Below are 18,552 nucleotides of genomic sequence, written 5' to 3'. Positions count from 1 at the left end.
TTCAAATTTTGGCACAAGGCCAGCAATTTCAGGGGAGTGAGTAAGTCAATTACATCAACCCTAGTGCTCAACTGGTATTCGTTTTATTGACGTTGAAAGGATGAAAGGCAAAGTCAACCTTGGCAGAATTTGAACTCAGAACATAGAGATGGACAAAATGCTGCTAAGCACTTTGCTCAATGTGCTAACAATTCTGCCAGCTCACCATCTTAAGAACTATAAATATTATTAACTGTTTTATTGGGGAGGGAGTCAGAGGGCTGACACAAACCTTCATTAGTTTTCTATCTTTTAGCTCTTAAACAAGTTAATTTCTTTTCAATTAACCCATTAGAGTGGCAAAGACAAACAAAACAAAACAAAGCAGGACAATTTGAAAATTATAGAATAAAATCTACAAATAAAATCTATATGCATTAATGGGAAAGGTAGGTCCAGAAAGACAATGTACTTCGTTTCATGTTACTGAAGTTCAGTGGTTGTCAACCAGGGTCCATATAAGATTTCTGGGGGTCCATGCTAACAACATAGTAAACTGGGGATTCACAGTAGTATTCTAAATGTCCATATAAAGTTTTGCAAGAAACAACTCAGTTTCTTTCTCTTATATATTATGTAATTCAACCTACACAAGGTAATGGGTGAAAAACAAAATAGGAATTTCAAAAGAAGTATGTATAAAACTAGTTTTTAAACATTGAATGGCTATGGGGGGTCCACCAGAATAAAATAGTAATCAAACGGGGTGCACAGATGGAAACAAAATGATTATGCAAGAGTGTAAACAATTTAAGAGGAAAATTGGGTATAAGAGGCATCAGATGTTGTAAGAGAGAAGGCTGTGTTGAATTGGTCATGTGATGTGTATAGACTAGGACAGCTGCATAAAAAAGTGCCGAGCTCTAACTGTGAAGGGTACTTGTGGAAGGGGTAGACCCAGGAAGACGGTGTCTGAAGATCCTTTCTCACTTCATCGGTGAGAAAGTATCTTTGGACACTGGGCTTCACTAAGGAAATAACAAGGGATCAGGAGATGTGGCGATTTGCTATACAAGCTAAGTGAAATCGCTGTATTCCATACATACATGTTTGTCCTTTCAGGTGCTGGTACCACATAAAAAGCACTTGTGTTGGTGTTGCTTATACACACCTGTGCTGATGCTGCATAAATACACCTGTGCCGGTGGCACGTAAAAAGCACCCAGCGCACTCTGCTAAGTGGCTGGCATTAGGAAGGACATCCAGCCAAAGAAACCATGCCACAACAGACAATTGGAGTCTGGCAGCTCCCAGCTGGCCAACTCCATGTCAAACTGTCCAACCCATGCCAGCATGGGAAGCAGATGTTAAAAGATGATGAATCACTGCTCTAGTTGAAATGAGTATCTACAGAGTACTATTGCTACCCTCTCTCATTTCCTGGATGCCCTGTTGGGTCGGAGGGCTGAGAGGGTGCCTGTAACTAGTAAATCCATGGTACATGCTACCAACTGATACACACCATTTACTAGTAACGGCTGTAGTTGTTAGGGTCATGCAAGATATGTTGTTTTTCTGAATATTTAAAGACATCAATATACTTATGACCATCATATGGTATGCAATAGTAACGGTAACTTTAAACTGTAGACTTTTGTAAATGGAAGAAATGCGAACAGAGTTCAGAAGTGTAACTTTCTATTTCATTGTGTACCCTGATTTGATGTATTTCATTTTTCAATTCTTCAGATGTTAATTACAGTAGGTATTCTAACAACACATTAAAACAGATTGGTTGGACCATTCCTATTTGAAGCAGAACAATCACCCAACAAAAGTGTCTCTGATAGCAATTCATTTACTTTGGCCTTCACAGTTCAGGTATTTCATATTTTCATGTTGAACTACATTTTTCAATAACATCAACACACACACACACACACACACAAATATGTCATTTGCACACCTATACAAAAACTTGATCATGCAAACACAAATGTGTTTTAAACAAGAACACAAATATGTCCTTATGTGCATATGCATATATAAATATGTTTGCTCACACATAGTTCTCATTTTTTTTAATAATAAAACTGATTTTGTTTAAAGTATTTTAACAGAATGTATCAAATATTCAATTTTTTTGAAATTGTTGTTTTTATTATCTTCTCTAAAACTTGAGTGTAAACTTCAGTTTCTGTCAAACTAAGATCTGGTTCCCATTCCTACTCAAAACTATTCTATCAATCTTATGTTAAAACTGACCAGATCCATCCTCTCATTTAGTTTATATTTCTGATGTATTTAATTATCTATTATCATCTCTACATTCTTTGTTCATTTACTGAGGATATTGGGAGTGAAGGCGAATGGCTCAGTGGTTAAAGTGTTGGGGCTCACAATCATAAGGTAGTGAGTTCAATTCCTGGACCGGGTTGTGTTTTGTGTTCATGAGCAAGACACTCATGTTGAAATGAGTTGCAATGTCACTGGTGTCAAGCTGTATCAGCATTTGCCTTTCCCTTGGATACCTACATTAGAGACTGCTCTGTCCCCTGGTAAAACTAAACAGTCTGCTTTTGTCTACATTGTTGTTGTTCAAGGTAATGTGGCCAAAGATGGCAAATAGAAGAGAGAATCAGAGTGTGATGTGAGAAAAGGGTGATAGAAAATGTTAGGAAGCTACAGGTTAGCTGTGGGAAAGATAAACAAGAAGGTAGTCTATGAATCTGGAGAGATAAAAAAAAAACAATAAACAATTCAGTGAACCCATCACTGTATCCAGTAATCATTTTTATTTACAAAACTAACAAAGCTTTTGATATGGTGTTCGGTGGGGTGAGAGCAATAACTTGGGTCTGGATAAGTTGGTTAAATTGTTTTTCTTTTTTTTTTTTATGACGAGTAAAATTTAAAAAAAAAAAAAAATTATAAAAAGAAAAGAAATAAACATTTCCCATGGTCCTTCATTGAACTATTAATATAAAAAGAGAAAACTTAAGTGACAGTAGTTGATGAAATGCATTCACTTAACCTTGTTTAACTGATATGAAGGACTCTTGCAGCCATGTAAAGTATTGCCAATATATGTTCGTTGTATTTCATTAATGTTTTCAAGTGACCTTAAATTCAAGCTTTCATAGAAATTCTCACAATACCCGAGTGAAATGCAGAAAGACATTTTAGTTGCGTTTCACATGGTTCTGAAGCTCAGATATGGTTATTTGTTTGAAATTCTTGTTTTATACTAAATATATCTCAAACTGGAGTGAAGTCTTGCTCTGAAAGAATTGGTTTTGTGTATGTTGTCAAATCAATACTTTCTGCTACAATATTTTTAAACACATATATTTTAGATTTAGACGATTCGTTAACATTTAATTCCAAGCTCATAAAATGTGTGTTTAAAATGAAGTTTATAATTGTTTTTTAAAAATCTATAAAAGATGTATTGATAAAATATATATAAGCTCTGGCACATACACAGTCCATGCTAGAATAAGTAATCTGTCCATTAAACGATTACGATATAACAACAAATTCTTACAAAAATATTATAAAAAAAAATTTTCTTTCAAATTAAAGAGAAAAAAAAAAAACCTTTAAAATTCAATTTCTTCTTCTCAAGGATTTTTTATTCTGCTGCGAACATTTTCAGGCTTGACTTCAACTAAACATTTCTGAGCTGGGAATTTTCTCTCTAATTTGGAACAGTCACAATTCAAATTCTGATTGGCCTTTCTTTAAATTTCTAATTTCTTAAGTTAATAAGTGGTTTGTTGCTACCATACACTCTATTCATTCGTTTTTGCAGCAGTTTGTTATTGGAATCTTTTGGGTTCTTCACATGATAATGGTAGTCTACTCGCATACTCTGGAGGGCGTTAGTCATCTCTTCCTGTAATTACACAAAACAATCATCTTAATTTTTTCATTTATAAAGACAAAATTTGCATATACCGTAAATCCTCAAGTATAACCTGCACTTTTTCCCCAAAATTTAAAGGTCAAAATTTCTAGTGCGTACTATATACGAAGTTAAAAATGAAAAATATTTTCTAAACAAAATTTTCTAAGTGATAAATATGTAAAGGCAATTTACTTAATATTTATTTTTCACTGACTTTATTACTGTTATTTCTTTATTTTCTGCAAAGCAAAGTGCACAAAAAAGCTACACGTTTGCATTAAGTTATATATACAATTTGCCAGTACCGCCTGACTGGCCTTTGTGCTGGTGGCATATAAAAGCACCCACTACACTCTCGGAGTGATTGGCGTTAGGAAGGGCATCCAGCTGTAGAAACTCTGCCAAATCAGATTGGAGCCTGGTATAGCCATCTGGTTTCACCAGTCCTCAGTCAAATCGTCCAACCCATGCTAGCATGGAAAGCGAACGTTAAACGACGATGATGATGATGACGTTACCGTATATACGTTTACAAACCAAGGACGTTATATAGACCTCATTGACTCAAGTTAGAGAAGGGGCGTGTATTATACACAAGGTTTAGGTTTTTCAGAGGTACAGCCCCCTAAAAATCCCCTGCGTATTATACTCAAGAGCGGATTATACTCGAGGATTTACGGTATATTTCAGCTGAATGACATGAATTCATCCATCACATTTTTAAAGAAGAGAAATGGTAAATTCTGTTACTTAAGTCATGTGATGGGAACAGAAAAAAAATACCAACTAAATTATTCTTTCTGAGGCTGGGAGGGGGGTGAGTCGATTACATCCACCCCCTACTTTATTTTATCAACCCCAAGACGATGAGAGGCTAAGTCAGAACATAATGAGATAGAAAAAATACTGCTAAATCAAGATGATACATAATATAAAATTATTAATCTCAGAAATATAGAAAAGATAGCTACTTGGAGACAGAGTCCATTCTGTTAAAAAACTTCTGACCAAAGCCCTGGGGGCCAGGGCTTTGGTCAGAAGATGACATCCTCCCTTCCTATTCCCAGTTTCAGAGGTCCTGAAAAAGGGGTCAAAATCCCTGCATCATTTTCATATCTTTGACGAATAAAAATTAACCTGATTGATTTAATAACACTGTGTAACACAATCTTTGTCCTTGGGTAGCAACTGTTATTTCTTGTTTACTTACTCCTAGAAAGTATGAAAAATGGTTAATATTTCCTTCAAACTTAGCTTTTCTTACAAACCCCAAAGAATTCCTCTCAGCACATGGCTATGATGCTCCACCATTACTCATGATCTGAGATGCACATTGTCAACCACTAAGAGACCTGCTCAAGTGGTTAAGGCCAAGCAACTGACAAGCAAATCTGTAGTACTGAGCTATTATTTGCTATAATGATATTTCTGCTTCAGCAACTCAGTGCTGAATCTGTCTGAAATGTAATGGAAAATAGGCAAGTTTCAAAACATTGATGTCCAGGTCAGAAAAGCAAAGTTTGAAGGGAAGAGTAGTGGTTTCCTTTGATTTTTTTAGATAGAAGCACATATGGAATAACACTTACTCTTTTACTTGTTTCAGTCATTTGACTGTGGCCATGCTGGAGCACCGCCTTTAGTCGAGCAAATCGACCCCAGAACTTATTCTTTGGAAGCCTAGTACTTATTCTATCGGTCTCTTTTGCCGAACCGCTACATTACGGGGACGTAAACACCAGCATCGGTTGTCGAGTGATGTTGGGGGACAAACACAGACACGCAAACATATACACACACATACATATATATACAATGGGCTTCTTTCAGTTTCCGTCTACCAAATCCACTCACAAGGCTTTGGTCGGCCCGAGGCTATAGTAGAAGACACTTGCCCAAGGTGCCACGCAGTGGGACTGAACCCGGAACCATGTGGTTGGTAAGCAAGCTACCACACAGCCACTCCTACGTTTTACTGAGCAAAGACAAAAATAAAAATTTTGTTACACAGAGTAATTAACAAGAATGGTCTTAGAAGTGTGTCGCAAAGAATTTATGCTTCTTAAATTCTACAACTGAACAGTAAGCAACAAAATATGTCAGTTTGACATCAAAATCCGAAATTGGAATCTGTATGGTATTTATAGTAAAAAATCCTTACCTGAACATCGTACCATTCTGAGGCATCATCTTGGAGGTTCATTATAGAAAAAAGAGGAGTTGGCGGAACATCAACAACATTCTGAAAATAAACAAAGATTTAAAATATTAACCATTCTACGAGATTCTCACATTGAAAGAATTTTTCAAACATGATATCTTTTCCCCCATAATTTTTCCAATGTTCACAAATTGGAGAATGAATTTACAGATATTTCACAAGGAAAAATTGTCTATATTGTTGTTGCTGTTGAGGTTTAACCCCAGGTTAGTTGTTTGAGCAGTGGATGCGCAATGGCCCAGTGGTTAGGGCAGCAGACTCCCGGTCATAGGATCATGGTTTCGATTCCCAGACTGGGCGTTGTGAGTGTTTATTGAGCGAAAACACCTAAAGCTCCACAAGGCTCCAGCAGGGGATGGTGGCGAACCCTGCTGTACTCTTCTACAACTTTCTCTCACTCTTTCTTCCTGTTTCTGTTGTACCTGTATTTCAAAAGGTCAGCCTTGTCACACTGTGTCACGCTGAATATCCCCGAGAACTACGTTAAGGGTACACGTGTCTGTGGAGTGCTCAGCCACTTGCACGTTAATTTCATGAGCAGGCTGTTCCGTTGATCGGATCGACCGGAACCCTTGACGCCGTAAGCGACAGAGTGCCAACACACACAGTTGTTTGAGCAGGACTATGATCAGAGACATTCCAATTTTGACCATCCTATCTTTTTCATTTTGTTTTCAACTATTACACTATGTAAAATGTTTTGTCATGGAATTAGGGTGGGTAAAGTTAGTGTCTTGTCTGATGAATTCTTCACTGAAATGGCTAACATCTTAAACATTTGATCATTCAAACACCTCATTAATATTATGTTGCCAGAAACTACCAATAAACTACCTCAAGTGAATGTGAAAGTAATTCATATTTTTGGTAATAGATGTAAATTTAAACACTGTATATGTCCCAGTTTTTACAATACATACACTGTATCTCTGTCTGTCTAAAGGGCAAATAAACACAGATATAAACACATTGACAATAATGCTGCTGATGATGATGGATCAGCAGAATCTCTGAAATTTTATTAAGAGTTAGGAAGAGATTTTAAAAAAGTTACTTACTCCAACCCAAGGATTAGACATCACATCACGGATCGTTAGTCTTTCATCTGGATCAGTTTTTAACAAACCCTTTATCAAGTCTTTTGCTAAAATTAAAGTTTGAAAAAGTTTTATTATTATTATTATATATATATATATTTTCATCGATGAGTTCATGAACCTTGGTTCTTATCCCTAAAACTATATATTTATATATATTTTATACTGTGAAGCTTCATTTAATTTTAATTTTTATTAAATTGATTTAAATTGAGTTTTCACCAGTAATTTTGGATTTTATCCCAAATAATATATATATATATATATATATATATATATATATATATAAATATATATATATATATAAATATATATATATATATATATATATATATATATAAATATATATATATATATATAAATATATACACATACTAAAATGCTGAAACGCCAACAGATAGCATTACTTGTAACTCACTTTTGTCTTCTTGTTTTGCCTTTGTGAGTTACAAGTAATGCTATCTGTTGGAGTTTCAGTATTTTAGCTGCTATTTCTGAACTTCGGTATGCGGTGAAGCAATTGTTGCTGATCCCTTAATTATGTTTATAAATGTATAAGACCTTTTAAATAAGTTTTTCACCGATAATGGTGCTTACATACCGAAGGGCTTGGTAAAAATTATTAATTGTTAATTTATTAAATATAAATATATAAAGGCGACTCGAGTTTCAGGGCTATTTCCCTTCGTCATGGCCGGTATGACAGACTTAAAGTGAAGAGAAGAGAGAGAAAGATTGTGTCAGGAGAAAAGTAAAGAGAAAGAGAGAGTGTCTGCGTCTATGTATTTATAGTGATGAGAGAGAGAGAGAAGTGAAGAGAAGAACAGTGGAAGAGAGATTAAGGGTCTGAGAGAAGAATTATGGGATAATGGAATGAACTAAAAAGATAGAGAGTGTATCTATGTATTTAGAGAGAAGCAATAGAGAAAGGAGGAAAAAGACGGTATGCTGGAGAAGAGAGCGAGAGAGAGAAGTTATATAAACTCTTGAAAAAGGATTCGACTTGGATAGGGAAAAATAAATAAAGGAACAAACAGTTATATATCTGTAACTAAAGAAATTCTCTTAAATCGTGAATAATGAAAGTTAAACCTGTCTACAATAATCTCGTAAGTCAAAAGCAAAACAGAAAACACCTTATGTACATTTAACCTTCTATTTTCCCTAATAATATATATATCATCATCATCATTATCATCGTTTAACGTCAGCTGTCCATGCTAGCATGGGTTGGACGATTTGACTGAGGACTGGTGAAACCGGATGGCAACACCAGGCTCCAATCTAAATTTGGCAGAGTTTCTACAGCTGGATGCCCTTCCTAACGCCAACCACTCAGAGAGTGTAGTAGGTGCTTTTACGTGTCACCTGCACGAAGGCCAGTCAGGCGATACTGGCAACGGCCACGCTCGAAATGGTGTCTTTTATGTGCCACCTGCACAAGCCAGTCTAGGGGCACTGGCAACGATCTCGCTCGAATATCCTACAGAAGCCAGTCAGGCAGTACTGGCAACGGCCACGCTCAAAATGGTGCATCTTATGTGCCACCCGCACAAGTGCCAGTCCAGGGGCACTGGCAGCGATCTTACTTGGCTTGCCGGGTCTTCTCACGCACAGCACATTTCCAAAGGTCTCGATCAGTAGTCATCGCCTCGGTGAGGCCCAATGTACGAAGGTCTTGCCTCACCACCTCAGCCCAGGTCTTCCTGGGCCTACCTCTTCCACGGGTTCCCTCAACTGTTAGGGTGTGGCACTTTTTCACGCAGCTATCCTCATCCATTCTCACCACATGTCCATACCAGCGCAATCGTCTCTCTTGCACACCACAACTGATGCTTCTAATGTTCAGCTTTTCTCTCAAGATACTTACACTCTGACGGTTATTCACATTGACATTACACATCCAACGGAGCATACTGGCTTCATTCCTTGCGAGCTTACGTATGTCCTCAGCAGTTACAGCCCATGTTTCACTGCCATGTAGCATGGCTGTTCGTACGCATGCGTCATACAGTCTGCCTTTTACTCTGAGTGAGAGTCCCTTTGTCGCCAGCAGGGGTAAGAGCTCTCTAAACTTTGCCCAGGCTATTCTTATTCTAGCAGCTACACTTTCAGCGCACCCACCCCCACTACTAACTTGGTCGCCCAGATAGCGGAAGCTATCGACTACCTCTAGTTTTTCACCCTGGAATGAGATAGAAGTTGTTTCCTGTTTGTTTACAGTCTTTATTGCACCTGAACATCTGCCACAAACAAAAACTAACTTGCTAGTTAACCTGCCTTTGATGTTGCTGCACCTCTTATGTGTCCATAGCTTGCACCGGGTACATCTTATAGAGTTACTACCTACTCCTTTTCTACATACTGAGCAGGGCCATCTACCTGAAGGGGTTTGTGTTTTATCTACCTTCCTGCTTATTAGGATTTTGGTTTTAGCTAGGTTGACTCTAAGGCCCTTCAATTCTAGACCTTGCTTCCACACCTGAAACTTCTCCTCTAGTTCTGATAGTGACTCCGCAATTAGGGCAAGGTCATCAGCATAGAGGAGCTCCCAGGGGCAACCTGTCTTGAACTCCTCTGTGATTGCCTGGAGGACTATGATAAATAAGAGGGGGCTGAGGACGGAACCTTGGTGGACCCCTACCTCTACCCGGAATTCATTGCTGTACTCATTTCCAACCCTCACCTTACTGGCAGCATCTCTGTACATGGCTCGCACAGCTCTCACTAACCATTCTTCTATCCCAAGTTTCCTCATTGACAACCAGATAAGGAATCGGGGGACCCTGTCAAAGGCTTTCTCCATGTCAACGAAAGCCAGGTACAGAGGTTTATCCTTAGCTAGGTATTTCTCCTGCAACTGTCTCACTAGAAATAAGGCATCAGTAGTGCTTTTACCTGGCACGAACCCAAACTGCATCTCATCTAAATTGATTCGCTCCCTAATTAGTTGGGCTATGACCCTCTCTGTAACTTTCATAACCTGATCTAACAGCTTGATGCCTCTGTAATTATATATAAATATATATATATATATAAATATAAATATATATATATATATAAATATATATATATATATATATATATATATATATATATATACAAATACGTACGTGCGTACGCACATCCGTTCGTTCGTTCGTACGTACGTGCGTTCGGTTGTCCTTTCGTTCCTTCGGTAATTTGTTCGTTCGTTAGTTTGTTCATTCGTTCGCTCTTTTGTCCGTAGGTACGTACGCACGTACATTAATTCATTCGTACGTACGTATCTACTTACATATGTGCTTACGTACGTACGTGCGTTTGATCGTTCTTTCGTTTGTTCATTCGTTCTTCCGTTCGTACGTACGTTCGTTCCTTCTTCCGTTCGTTCGTTTGTTCCTTCGTAATTTTCATACGTTCGATCGTACGTACGTTCGTTCTTTCGATCGTTCGTTCGTTCGATCATTAGTTCGTTCGTTCGTACGTACCTACTTACGTACGTTCGTTCGTTCGTTTATTCATTCATAGGTATATACATATGTAAATACGTACGTTCGTTGGTTTTTTCGTTCGTTCATTTCGTTGGTAAGCGAACAAACGATTTGAACGAACTAACGAACGAAAGAACGAACGTACGTATATTCGTACTTACATATGTATAAATGAACGAACGAACGAGCGTGCGTATGTTCGTACGTACATATGTATGAATGAATGTACGTACGTACGAACAAACGTACGTACGTACGAAAGAACGATCGTACGTATGAACAAATGATCGAAGGAAGGAAAGAACGTGCGTACGTAAGTAAGTTCGTAAGTACGAACGAATAAACGAAAGAAGGAACGTAATTACGAACGTACGTATGTTCCTACAAACATATATATGAACGAACCTATGTCAGAACAAACGAACGTACAGACGGACGAACGACCTATTGAACGAACGTACGTACGTACGAAAGAACTAACGAACGAACGTCCGTACGTATGTACGGATTTACGTACGTAAGTACGTATGTAAGAACGATCGAACACACGAACGAACAAAGAAACGGACGAACGTACGTACAAACGAACGATTGAACAAACGAACGTACGTAGGTACGAAAAAAAAACGAACGAACACAGAATTGAACGTACGTATGTACGAACGAACGTACATAAATAGGTACAGATGTACGTATGAACGAACGAACAAACTAACGAACGTACGTACGTACGCACGAAAGAACGTACGTACGAAAGAACGAACAAACTAACGAACGAACGATTGAACGAAAGAATGTACGTACGTGCGAAGGAACGAAAGAAACAAACGAATGAACGAACGAAAGAAGGAACGAAGTAACGAAAGAATGGACGAACGAGCAAACGGAAGAACGTACGTATGTACGAACAAACGAATGAACAAACAAACGTACGTAGGAACGAACGCATGTGCGAACGAAAAAACAAACGAACGTACGTACATACATCCGTACGTAGGAACGAACGAAGGTACGTACGTACGAACGAAAGATCGATTGAACGTATGTACGTACATACGTAAGAATGAAGGTACGAACGAGCGTACGTACGTACGAATGAATGAACATACGTACGTACGAACGAAGTAACTAATGAACCTACGTAAGAACGAACGAACGTACATACGTCAGTACGAACGAACGTAATTACGTACGTACGAAACATGAAAGAACGTAAGTACGTACGTAAGAACGATCGAACAAACGAATTAACGAACAAATGTAGGTACATACGTACGAACGAACGAACAAGCGTACGTACAACGGAACAAACGAACGAACGTACGTACGTTCGGTCATTCTTACGCACGTACGTTCGTTCGTATTTAGTAACGTACGTGCGTTCGGTTGTCCTTTCGTTCGTTCGGTCGTTAGTTTGTTCATTCGTTCGCTCTTATGTCCGTAGGTACGTACGCACGTACATTAATTCATTCGTACGTACGTACATATGTGCTTACGTACGTGCGTGCGTTTGATCGTTCTTTCGTTTGTTCATTCGTTTTTCGTTCGTTCGTTCATTCATTCTTTCGTTTGTTCGTACGTACGCTCGTTTGTTCTTTCGTTCATTCATTCTTTCGTTTGTTCGTACGTACGGTCGTTTGTTCTTTCGTTCGTTCGTTCATTCTTCCGTTCGTTCGGTCGTTCGTTCATTTGTTTCCTTCGTTAGTTTCGTACGTACGTTCGTACTTTTGTTCGTTCATTCGTTCGTACGTTCGTACGTACATTCATTCTTTCGTTCGTTCGTTCGTTTATTCATTCATACGCATATACATATGTAAATACGTACGTTCGATCGTTAGTTCGTTGGTTCTTTCGTTAGTTCATTTCGTTGGTAAGCTCGTACGTACGTACGAATGAGCGAACGAACGAACGTACGTATATTCGTACTTACATATGTATGAATGAACGAACGAACGAGCGTGCGTATGTTCGTACGTATATATGTATGAATGAACGAACGAACGAACGTACGTACGAACGAACGAACGAACGATCGTACGTATGAACAAATGATCGAAGGAAGGAAAGAACGTGCGTACGTAAGTAAGTTCGTAAGTACGAACGAATAAACGAAAGAAGGAACGTAATTACGAACGAAAGAACGAACAAACGTACGTACATATATATGAAGGAACGAACGAACGAATGAAGCGAACGAACGAACGACCTAATGAACGAACGTACGTACGAAAGAACTAACGAACGAACGTCCGTACGTATGTACGGATTTACGTAAGTACGTATGTAAGAACGATCGAACAAACGAACGAACGAACGAATGATTGAACGAACGAACGTAGGTACGAAAAAAAACGAACGAACAAAGAATTGAACGTACGTATGTACGAACGAACGTACATAAGTAGGTACATATGTACGTATGAACAAACTAACGAACGAACAAACAAAAGAACGTACGAACGAGCGAATGATCGTACGGAAGAACGAAACAAACGAATGAACGAACGAAGTAACGAAAGAATGGACGAACGAGACAACGATTGAGCAAACGAAAGAACGTACGTACGTATGTATGTACGAATGAACAAACAAACAAACGTACGTAGGAACGAACGCATGTGCGAACGAAAGAAAAAACAAACGAACGTACGTACATACATCCGTATGTAGGAACGAGCGAACGAACGTACGTACGAAGGAACGAACGAAAGATCGATTGAACCTATGTACGTACATACGTAAGAATGAAGGTACGAACGAGCGTACGTACGAATGAATGAACATACGTACGTACGAACGATCGAACGAACGAAGTAACTAATGAACCTACGTAAGAACGAACGAACGTACATACGTAAGTACGAACGAACGAACGTAATTACGTACGTACGAACGAACGAACAAGCGTACGTACAACGGAACAAACGAACGAACGTACGTAGGAACGAACGAGCGAGCGAAAGATTGAAAGAACGAACGTACGTACGAAAACAAAACGAACGAACAAAGAAATGAACGTACGTATGTACGTACGAACAAACGAACGAAAGAACGATCGAAAGTACGAACGAACGTAGGTATGTATGTATGCACGTACGAACGACCGAACGAACGCACGTAAGTAGGTACATATGTACGTACGTACGAACGAACGAACGAACGAACGTACGTACGTACGTTCGGTCATTCTTACGCGCGTACGTTCGTTCGTATTTAGTAACGTACGTAAGTGCGTTCGGTTGTCCTTTCGTTCGTTCGGTCGTTAGTTTGATCATTCGTTCGCTCTTATGTCCGTAGGTACGTACGCACGTACATTAATTCATTCGTACGTACGTACATATGTGCTTACGTACGTACGTGCGTTTGATCGTTCTTTCGTTTGTTCATTCGTTTTTCGTTCGTTCGTTCATTCATTCTTTCGTTTGTTCGTACGTACGCTCGTTTGTTCTTTCGTTCGTTCGTTCATTCGGTCGTTCGTTCATTTGTTTCCTTCGTTAGTTTCGTACGTACGTTCGTTCTTTCGTTCGTTTGATCGTTCGTTCATTCGTTCGTATGTAAACGTACGTTCGTACGTACATTCATTCTTTCGTTAGCTCGTTCGTTTATTCATTCATACGCATATACATATGTAAATACTTACGTTCGATCGTTAGTTCGTTGGTTCTTTCGTTAGTTCATTTCGTTGGTAAGCTCGTACGTACGTACGAATGAGCGAACGAACAAACGAACGAACGTACGTATATTCGTACTTACATACGTATGAATGAATGAACGAACGAACGAACGAGCGTGCGTATGTTCGTACGTATATATGTATGAATGAACGAACGAACGAACGTACGTACGAACGAACGATCGTACGTATGAACAAATGATCGAAGGAAGGAAAGAACGTGCGTACGTAAGTAAGTTCGTAAGTACGAACGAATAAACGAAAGAAGGAACGTAATTACGAACGAAAGAACGAACAAACGTACGTACGTATGTTCCTACGTACATATATATGAATGAACGAACGAACGAACGACCTAATGAACGAACGTACGTACGAAAGAACTAACGAACGAACGTCCGTACGTATGTACGGATTTACGTACGTAAGTACGTATGTAAGAACGATCGAACAAACGAACGAATGATTGAACGAACGAACGTAGGTACGAAAAAAAACGAACGAACAAAGAATTGAACGTACGTATGTACGAACGAACGAATAAACGAACGTACATAAGTAGGTACATATGTACGTACGTACGTATGAACAAACTAACGAACGAACAAACAAACGAACGTACATAGGTAGGTACATATGTACGTATGAACGTACGAACGAACGAACAAACTAACGCACGTACGTACGAACGTACGAAACTAACGAAGAAACGAACGAACGAACGAAAGAAGAAACGAGCGTACGTACGAAAGAACGATCAAACGCACGTACGTACGTAAGCACATATGTACGTACGTACGAATGAATTAATGTACGTGCGTACGTACCTATGGACAAAAGAGCGAACGAATGAACAAACTAACGACCGACCGAACGAACGAAAGGACAACCGAACGCACGTACGTACGTACGTTACTAAATACGAACGAACGTACGTGCGTAAGAATGACCGAACGTACGTACGCGCGTTACTTTATTCGTTTGTTCGTTCGTTCGTACGTACATACTTACGTGCGTTCGTTCGGTCGTTCGTACGTACATACATACCTACGTTCGTTCGTACTTTCGATCGTTCTTTCGTTCGTTTGTTCGTACGTACATACGTACGTTCATTTCTTTGTTCGTTCGTTTTTTTTTCGTACGTACGTTCGTTCTTTTAATCTTTCGCTCGCTCGTTCGTTCGTACGTACGTACTTTCGTTTGTTCGTTCGTTTGTTCCGTTGTACGTACGCTTGTTCGTTCGTACGTATGTACCTACAATTGTGCGATCGTTCGTTCGTTCTTTCATTTGTTTCTTTCATGTTTCGTACGTACGTAATTACGTTCGTTCGTTCGTTCTTACGTACGTTCATTCGTTACTTCGTTCTTTCGATCGTTCGTACGTTCATTCATTCGTACGTACGTACACTCGTTCGTACGTTCATTCTTACATATGTACGTACATACGTTTAATCGTCCTTTCGTTCGTTTGTTCGTTCGCACATGCGTTCGTTCCTAGGTACGTACGTTTGTTTGATTATTCGTTTGTTCGTACATACGTTCTTTCGTTTGCTCGATCGTTGTCTCGTTCGTTCGTTCGTCCATTCTTTCGTTACTTCGTTCGTTCTTTCGCTCGTTCGTTCATTCGTTTGTTTGTTTCGTTCGTTCGTTTGTTTCGTTATTCCGTACGTACGTACGATCATTCGCTCGTTCGTTCGTTCTTTCGCACGTACGTACATTCTTTCGTACGTTCGTTAGTTTGTTCGTTCGTTCGTACGTTCTTTCGTTCATACGTACATATGTACCTACTTATGTACGTTCGTTTGTTTGTTTGTTCGTTCGTTCATTCGTTCATTCGTACGTACGTACATATGTACCTACTTACGTACGTTGGTTTGTTCGTTCGTTCGTACATACGTACGTTCGTTCGTTCGTACATACGTACGTTCGTTCGTTCAATCATTCGTTCGTACGTTCGTCCGTTTCTTTGTTCGTTCGTTTCTTCGATCGTTCTTACATACGTACCTACGTACGTAAATCCGTACATACGTACGGACGTTCGTTCGTTAGTTCTTTCGTACGTACGTTCGTTCGTTCGTTCATTCATATATATGTACGTAGGAACATACGTACGTTTGTTCGTTCGTTCTTTCGTACGTACGTTCCTTCTTTCGTTTATTCGTTCGTACTTACGAACTTACTTAAGTACGCACGTTCTTTCCTTCCTTCGATCATTTGTTCATACGTACGATCGTTCGTTCGTACGTACGTACATTCGTACGTACGTTCGTTCATTCATTCATACATATATACGTACGAACATACGCACGCTCGTTCGTTCGTTCATTCATACATATGTAAGTACGAATATACGTACGTTCGTTCGTTCTTTCGTTTGTTCGTTCATATCGTTCGTTCGCTCATTCGTACGTACGTACGAGCTTACCAACGAAATGAACGAACGAAAGAATGAATGTACGTACGTACGTAGGTACGAACTAACGAACAAACGATCGAAAGAACGAACAAAAGAACGAACGTACGTACGAAACTAACGAAGAAACGAACGAAAGAACAAACGAGCGTACGTACGAACAAACGAAAGAACGATCAAACGCACGTACGTACGTAAGCACATATGTATGTACGTACGAATGAATTAATGTACGTGCGTACGTACCTACGGACAAAAGAGCGAACGAATGAACAAACTAACGACCGACCGAACGAACGAAAGGACAACCGAACGCACGTACGTACGTACGTTACTAAATACGAACGAACGTACGTGCGTAAGAATGACCGAACGTACGTACGCGCGTACGTTCGTTCGTACGTACATACTTACGTGCGTTCGTACTTTCGATCGTTCTTTCGTTCGTTTGTTCGTACGTACATACGTACGTTCATTTCTTTGTTTGTTCGTTTTTTTTCGTACGTACGTTCGTTCTTTTAATCTTTCGCTCGCTCGTTCGTTCGTTCGTACGTTCGTATTTTCGTTCGTTTGTTCCGTTGTACGTACGCTTGTTCGTTCGTTCGTACGTATGTACCTACATTTGTTCGTTTGTTCGATCGTTCGTTCTTTCATTTGTTTCTTTCATGTTTCGTACGTACGTAATTGCGTTCGTTCGTTCTTACGTTCGTTCGTTCGTACTTACGTTCATTCGTTACTTCGTTCTTTCGATCGTTCGTACGTTCATTCATTCGTACGTACGTACACTCGTTCGTACGGTCATTCTTACGTATGTACGTACATACGTTCAATCGTTCTTTAGTTCGTACATACGTTCGTTTGTTTTTTCGTTCGATCTTTCGTTCGCACATGCGTTCGTTACTACGTACGTACGTACGTTTGTTTATTTGTTTGTTTGTACATACGTATGTACGTTCTTTCGTTTGCTCGATCGTTGTCTCGTTCGTTCGTTCGTCCATTCTTTCGTTACTTCGTTCGTTCGTTCATTCGTTTCGTTCGTTCGTTTGTTTCGTTCTTCCGTACGTACGTACGTACATTCTTTCGTACGTACATGCGTTAGTTTGTTCGTACGTTCTTTCGTTCATACGTACATATGTACCTACCTATGTACGTTCGTTTGTTTGTTCGTTCGTTAGTTTGTTCATACGTACGTACGTACATATGTACCTACTTATGTACGTTCGTTTATTCGTTCGTTCGTACATACGTACGTTCAATTCTTTGTTTGTTCGTTTTTTTTTCGTACCTACGTTCGTTCGTTCGTTCGTTCGTTCAATCGTTCGTTCGTCCGTTCTTACATACGTACTTACGTAAATCCGTACATACGTACGTTCGTTAGTTCTTTCGTACGTACGTTCGTTCATTAGGTCGTTCGTTCGTTCGTTCATTCATATATATGTACGTAGGAACATACGTACGTTTGTTCGTTCGTAATTACGTTCCTTCTTTCGTTTATTCGTTCGTACTTACGAACTTACTTACGTACGTACGTTCTTTCCTTCCTTCGATCATTTGTTTTCATTCGTACTTTCGTACGTAAGTACGTTCGTTCGTTCATTCATACATATATACGTACGAACATACGCACGCTCGTTCATTCATACATATGTAAGTACGAATATACGTACGTTCGTTTGTTCGTTCATATCGTTCGTTCGCTCATTCGTACGTACGTACGAGATTACCAACGAAATGAACGAACGAAAGAACCAACGAACTAACGATCGAACGTACGTATTTACATATGTAT

The 18,552-nt window shown here is 39.2% G+C and overlaps 2 protein-coding genes across 2 annotated transcripts in view; one reads left to right on the top strand and one right to left on the bottom strand.

Annotated features, from left to right (window-relative positions):
• The first annotated feature begins 1,723 nt into the window (after window positions 1-1,723).
• Window positions 1,724-18,552, top strand: part of LOC106875565 (fibrillin-1) — a 35,308-nt gene continuing 18,479 nt past the window's right edge. Inside the window, exon 1 of the mRNA XM_089346829.1 lies at window positions 1,724-1,860. The gene's annotated coding sequence lies outside the window, so the exon portion shown is untranslated. The remainder of the gene's footprint in view (window positions 1,861-18,552) is intronic.
• LOC149129020 (MAP kinase-activated protein kinase 3-like) lies at window positions 2,739-7,322 on the bottom strand. The gene is made up of 3 exons (XM_089346830.1): window positions 7,166-7,322; window positions 6,048-6,128; window positions 2,739-3,877 (listed from the first exon to the last, which is right to left on the bottom strand). The coding sequence occupies exons 1-3, from the start codon at window positions 7,319-7,321 to the stop codon at window positions 3,731-3,733; spliced, it is 384 nt and encodes a 127-aa protein (XP_089202956.1). The 5' UTR covers window position 7,322; the 3' UTR covers window positions 2,739-3,730.

This window comes from Octopus bimaculoides, unplaced genomic scaffold (assembly GCF_046866305.1).
Source record: "Octopus bimaculoides isolate indiv1 unplaced genomic scaffold, ASM4686630v1 contig194, whole genome shotgun sequence".
NCBI classification, from domain to species: Eukaryota; Metazoa; Mollusca; class Cephalopoda; order Octopoda; family Octopodidae; genus Octopus; species Octopus bimaculoides.
The sequence above is the reverse complement of the archived record's forward strand: the minus strand, read 5'-3'. Positions and strand labels throughout refer to the sequence as shown.

Excerpts from the sequence above, each read along its gene's own strand:
- LOC149129020 (XM_089346830.1), bottom strand. The coding sequence starts at position 7,321 with ATGAACTCATCGATGAAAATATATATATATATAATAATAATAATAAAA. Across the intron at positions 6,129-7,165 it reads TGTCTAATCCTTGGGTTGGA|AATGTTGTTGATGTTCCGCC; the intron begins GTAAGTAACTTT and ends GTTTATTTTCAG. Across the intron at positions 3,878-6,047 it reads CAGAATGGTACGATGTTCAG|GAAGAGATGACTAACGCCCT; the intron begins GTAAGGATTTTT and ends GTGTAATTACAG.